The sequence below is a fragment of the Strongylocentrotus purpuratus genome, unplaced genomic scaffold, assembly GCF_000002235.5.
Source record: "Strongylocentrotus purpuratus isolate Spur 01 unplaced genomic scaffold, Spur_5.0 spur5_scaffold_6, whole genome shotgun sequence".
NCBI classification, from domain to species: domain Eukaryota; kingdom Metazoa; phylum Echinodermata; class Echinoidea; order Camarodonta; family Strongylocentrotidae; genus Strongylocentrotus; species Strongylocentrotus purpuratus.
Genome location: NW_022145612.1, coordinates 42,948,629 through 42,954,513, shown reverse-complemented (window position 1 = coordinate 42,954,513; position 5,885 = coordinate 42,948,629). Strand labels below are relative to the sequence as shown.

General features: G+C 35.6%; 1 protein-coding gene across 1 annotated transcript; it reads right to left on the bottom strand.

The window, feature by feature from the left end:
- Positions 1-1,500: 1,500 nt before the first annotated feature.
- On the bottom strand, positions 1,501-5,535 carry LOC105438749. Its single transcript, XM_031000019.1, has 5 exons — positions 5,308-5,535; positions 4,513-4,751; positions 3,051-3,120; positions 2,137-2,230; positions 1,501-1,765 (listed from the first exon to the last, which is right to left on the bottom strand). The coding sequence occupies exons 1-5, from the start codon at positions 5,375-5,377 to the stop codon at positions 1,501-1,503; spliced, it is 738 nt and encodes a 245-aa protein (XP_030855879.1). The 5' UTR covers positions 5,378-5,535.
- Between the last annotated feature and the right edge of the window lie 350 nt (positions 5,536-5,885).

Genomic DNA, 5,885 nt, shown 5'->3' with positions numbered 1-5,885 from the left:
AAAGTCATTGAGAGGGAAACAAAACGAGAGAAAGAGATGGGTGTCTGGAGTGGGATACAGACTGGTATGGAGCTTGGTATGCCCCCCTCCCCCCCCCCCCAAAAAAAAAAAAACATCAAACTCTGGCTACGTGCCTGCTCCGTTGTACCTATGCATCTCTTCTTGATCTTCAAAATAAATGAACTACCTACATTCAATTACTATTTCAGGCTGGTATGAATATTTTGAAGTTTGGGAGGCGTAACATTCCACTCCGCCTATTTATAACAAAGAAACAAAAACAACAAATAGAAAAATATGGGTGTATCATTGCATTCATTTATTCATGACAGCTTATTTCACAAGTTAACTCTCTGTACGCCGCACAATTAATTTCCGTGCGCCACGTAGTAATTATCATGGAATAGATAAATTGAAGACCTCATGAATATTTAACTGTTCCAGTGAAACATTAATCTGCACCAGTTTAAGGGTTGTCATTGAGCTGATAGGGACTTTTAGATTTGCACGACGAGAACGTGGACTGCTAGGTGTGACATCCTTTAAAGGCAATGTGACGTCCTTATAAGGCACTGACAGTGCCCGCAGTGCCTTGAAAGGACGTCACATTGCCTTAAAAAGATGTCACACCTAGCAGTCCACGTTCTCGTTGTGCAAATCTAAAAGTCCCTTATGAAGACCAGAAATATGTAATTTCACAAAGCCACTGTGATGCACAAAAAGATCCTTCCCTCAATTGGTGCATATTGTTATGTGCAAAATTGCACGTGTGGCAACCGAGCAATTGGCATAGAGGTGAAGAAAGCAAGCGAAGTGTTAACTTTCTATGACGATTTTTTTTTTACCTGCAGTTACTAATGCACAAGGTTGACCGACGCGTTTTAAAGAAATTATACTGAAATTCTTAGACGATGGTGCTTGTGGAAGATATAGGCCTTAATACTGAGTTCTATGCATGTATATTCTTACATAAGCTTAGAATTTGATATTTGTTCTGCCTTCGGAAAAAGATTTTTAAATAAATCTTTTTAATCTACAAGTTTTAAAAAAATCTAAAAATAGATCTATGACCTGACAATGAGGAACGTTACACCACCTCAAGTAAAAAACAGATAAAAACTTCCTGTACAAAAGTAGTGAACGATTTAGAAGTGGCATCTTTGCATTGTAAAAGAAGAACATAATTTGAAGAATTTAGATATAAATCTGCCCTTTCACCTATTTTCTTGCAAGCTAGTAATGATCTAAAAATCACATAACATATTTGCTGTTTCTATAACATTTTGAAAGAAGTTGTTTAAGTTTCGTAGTATAATTCTTGTAACAATTTAAATATATAGATGAGTATCGTAGTATGAGCATGTAGAAAAATGAAATTGTATGAGCATCAAGATAAATACACGTATTGGCAACTCTGTGTAGTGCATAACATGCACATTAGGGCTTGTCCAGCATTTATCAATGTTGGCACCATACCCCTCTGCATCGCTTGAGTTGCGTCTATATTTCTGTTACATCTCGATAGGTTATGTTGCTGGTGGGTTTCTTAAGATCTTGATAGGTGTTGGGGTCGATACGATTCTGGTAGTTTGGTGTATCTGTATTAAGATCTTGGTATGTATGGTCGTCAGCATTCGGGTCTTCGTAGATATTGGGGTCTTGCTGGGAGTCATCAAACACAGGGTTCTCATACTTTGGAGAAGTCTCACGTTCGGCGTTTGGTAGCGATGCGGCTGGTTCATCCTTCAAACGTCTTTGTTTGATCCTGGAAGTGAAATTCAATTCAAAACAACATACATTTCCTTCTCCTTTGTAACATCAATGAGATAATCAACACACACAAGCATAAAGATCAGATAAACTGAAGGACGATTTTTCCATGATGATTGTGGAGGCCCCTTATAATACAAAACCTTCAAACATATTCTAAAGTTCTAAACGATTCATTATATATTAGTGGCCTTTAGATTACGGAAATCCTGCAGTTACTTTATTCATTATCGTTTTGGCTCATTTTAGATGGGTCAAATATTTTACCCTTTTTAACGTCTAATCTACAATAGATTATTTTCTTTATTTGTAACAATATTATCAGACAGCTGATTTTTCTACCTTAGGGTTGTCGAACTAACTTACCTTCTAAGCATCACCACAGTAAATATCAGTATTACGATGATAACGAGAGGTACAATCACACCCCCTATCACAGCCCCTACTGGTATCCTGGTACCTTTTGGCAAAAACAAAATACATGTACATGCAATTAAGCTATCGTGATGCTGTCATTATGATGTCATAAATTATGCAAATATGCAAAAATATTGCTGGTCCGTTTCACAAAGTTTTTGTCGACTTTGTGTAGATAATATTTACTTTCATAAATGACACTTTTTCTATTCTTTTCATTAATTTTTTTAAATGATGTAACAAAGAAATTGTTTAAATTCAAACTTTCCATTTCTCCTCATTTTGATCTATATATGATAAGTGCAAACTATTCAATTGAATTCAAATTAGGTTTTATTCCAGACTTGTCAAAAAGTCCAAAGACTAAAAATGCAAGTTTACATGAAACATACAATCATATAAAAAATGCATTAAAAACGTTCAACTTTTCCAAAATTATCCAGCGAACCGGACAGAGAATGAGGAGTAATATTTCTCAGGGTAAATGTGTACACAACACTGATAAACTACATACTTATAGATATATTTACATAGTTATGAAGGTCACATACTGACTTTAGTTTCACATTTACCTCTTATTCAAACATAATTAAAATAATAAATTATATTTGTAAGGCGCCTAATCCAAGTGAAATCAAATGCTCAAAGCGCTCTTGTGAGAAAAAAAGAAAATAAATCACATAAAAGCTTCATTATAAACAACAAGAACTTAAGTAAAATGAAAGAACAGTCAATTAATTGCCGAATGTATTTTACTTGTGCCTGCTTAAAAAAACATAACCTTTCCATATTTGTTTATATATGTTTTTACGTGTGATATTCAGTATTTAAAAAAAAAAGTTTCATTCTTTTCATGCTCTCACCTGAGAGGGTGGTCTTTGCATACACTGGCTCGGACCAATTACTAGAACCAGCTCCATTGACAGTTCGGACCTGACAAACATAGATATTCAAATAATGGTGTTGCAGCAATAATGACGATACAGAAATCATCCACACACGAAACACACAAAAGATTGGTTTAAATCTGGTAAGTTATATCTACACGTAATCATGAGATAGGCCTAGATATTCACATTCTTGAGAAAAATGTCAATTTACAATCATCGTCCGCATCACAAAAGGTAATATTTTAGATGCCATTCAAGCATTTAAATGTGATTTGTTTTAATGCAATTCATGCAAGTAATTGGGGATTGCTTGATACATGTATATCAATGGCATCGATATTAAAGAGAATCACTTAAACGTTTATATTTTCTCCAAAAACGCTTAGGATCAAAGCTCATTTTATACATATGGAAAGTTCGCACTAAAATATGAAGAGTTCGAACATTCCATTCAATCGTTTGGTCTTAACTTAAAGGTGAAATTCAAAGAACATCACAAATATGTCAACTAATATATGACTAGAAACTGGTAATCTAACAGATGGCCATCGTACAAGATATAGGTCAACTACATATCGGGTGATTTATAAAAAATACAAATACAACCACCTCCATAGCAGCTGGGATATACCAGAGATTCGCCGGAAATATAACGATGTTTTAATGACGTCACTATATGGACCAACACTGCCCAAGCAGACGACATCCCATAGAGAATGAACATAATTGCAAAGCTATTATTTGTCAAATTATAATGAGTTTAGTGTATATAAATGTAATGGAATGTCAAACCATTCAAAATAGGATATGACCCGATTTTGATAACTAAAATCTTTTGCTTGTAAATACACAGGATAGGGGGTAATTAACAATCAAAGAAACCAGACTTTCAAATTGAAAACCCCCTGGAATGATATTAAGGACGGCATTTGTTCCCTCTTGAAACGCCGAACATACCCCGGTGTGTGCAGCTGAATATACAATGGCGTCCTATTTTGTTTACAAGCGACAGATTCCTTTATTTTTGTATCGCTGCATTTGTCATCAAAATAAAACCATGCGCGGGGTTAAGAGTGAGGCAATAGATTATACATTTAGCCTGACGGTAGTGAAGTAAGAGAAAGAACTCAAGAAAAGATGAAAACACAGGCACTGAAAATGTGTGAGATGTCATGGGGCTTCGTCTGCTTGTGCAAGTCATGTCCATACTGTGATCTCACACATCTCAACAGCGTTCGGAGAGCTCTTCCGGTGCTATGCCGGGGCTGTATTTAAGCGTTTTGTAATTTATAATAATCATTACTTCGAATGTTTCCAAGCATTGAATTTTGATAACCTTGTCAAATCAAAGTTTCAACTTTGCAATAATGAAAATAAATTTAGTTTTTAAAATCAATGAATATCAACTTTAAGGATTAAGGTCAAGACATCTAACCTGAACTGTATAGTTGATTGCACTGGGTAGATCCATCACGGTATGTTCAACTTCAAATTCACCGGTCGGTACTTCCTCCATCTTATAGTCACCATCACCAGTGGGATCAGCTGGCTTGTAGCGAATGATATACTTCTGGATGTTACCATTGATGTTAGAAGGTAGAGGGGTAGACCAGGACAAAGTGAAGGAGCTTGCAGTACTCTGCAGATTAGCCACATTGATAGGAGCAGGTGCGACTAATTAGAAGATAAATGACATTAGGAGATAGTACTCTAATACCTCAGTTATGTATAGTAATCATAATGATGCAGAAAGTAGATGTTAAGTAAAACAACACTTCCAAAGATGTATTTTGAGATCTCATTGCTCTTGATCTCCAACAATATCTAACGCGTAAAATTTTTTGTCCACATCTTCTAACATTCAAACCGACGCTGGAGTTAAGTATTGTCTGAAGTTGAGTTTAACAAGCAAGTTAGACCAAGGCCTTATTTTAACAATATGTAGCCCTCGAGTTGGGTTTACTGAATTAGCAGTATACGGACCATACAGTTTTTTAGTCTAGCGGAATCAATGATTTCCACTCTATCACGATCAATTGAATTTGTAGATGAAACTGAAAGTATATTGTGAAATGAACCAGAAGTAAAATCAACCCCAAAACATGTCATGTTGGACGAATATTGTGGCAATAATATCTACAAGAATATTAACTGAGTCACTTAACAGGCAAGCAACAATCCCCCTCCCTAACCCCTAAAAGAAATACATCTTAAGATATTAAAAACCAACCTTCTTCAAGTGTTTTTATGACAGTTTCACTGCCCCTATCACTCTCATCGTCTTTATTTGATGCAGTCATTTGGATGATATAGTCCAAATAGGTTTCTAACCCTCTTATCAAGTAGGACCTAGTGTCACGAGAAACAAAAATAATGTTTGAAGAAGTTGATCCAGTGGCAGCATAGTATATCGTATAATGAGTCACTCCACTCCTGCATTCTGCTGATTCCGAGGGGAGGGGCTGAAACATAAAAGTGCGAATACATTTTACATGCAGCATAGTAACATCAAACGAAGTTACCTTCACACTAATAAACAAAATTATATACCTCACTTAAGAAATCCAGCCATCTGATTGGTCGAAATTGCATTCATAAACTTTAACTATTTCTGTAAATTTCCCAGTAACCATGGTTAAAACAGTTCTAAAATCCCAGTAACCATGGTTACCGGGAAAATAGTTCAGTATCCATGGTTACCCCATAGGTTTACATGTTAAAAAATGGTTTGAGCGATCGAGGATACCGTACGTGTGCGAAGAATTGGTCGGTATTTTCATACAAGACAATTCCAAACAAGACAAAAAT

What these genes read in the sequence shown, in the direction of transcription:
- LOC105438749 (XM_031000019.1), bottom strand. Translation starts at nt 5,377, where the DNA reads ATGACTGCATCAAATAAAGACGATGAGAGTGATAGGGGCAGTGAAACT. An exon ending in CATAAAAACACTTGAAGAAG is followed by an intron (nt 4,752 to 5,307) that starts GTTGGTTTTTAA and finishes TCTTCTAATTAG; the next exon opens with TCGCACCTGCTCCTATCAAT. An exon ending in CAATCAACTATACAGTTCAG is followed by an intron (nt 3,121 to 4,512) that starts GTTAGATGTCTT and finishes TATGTTTGTCAG; the next exon opens with GTCCGAACTGTCAATGGAGC.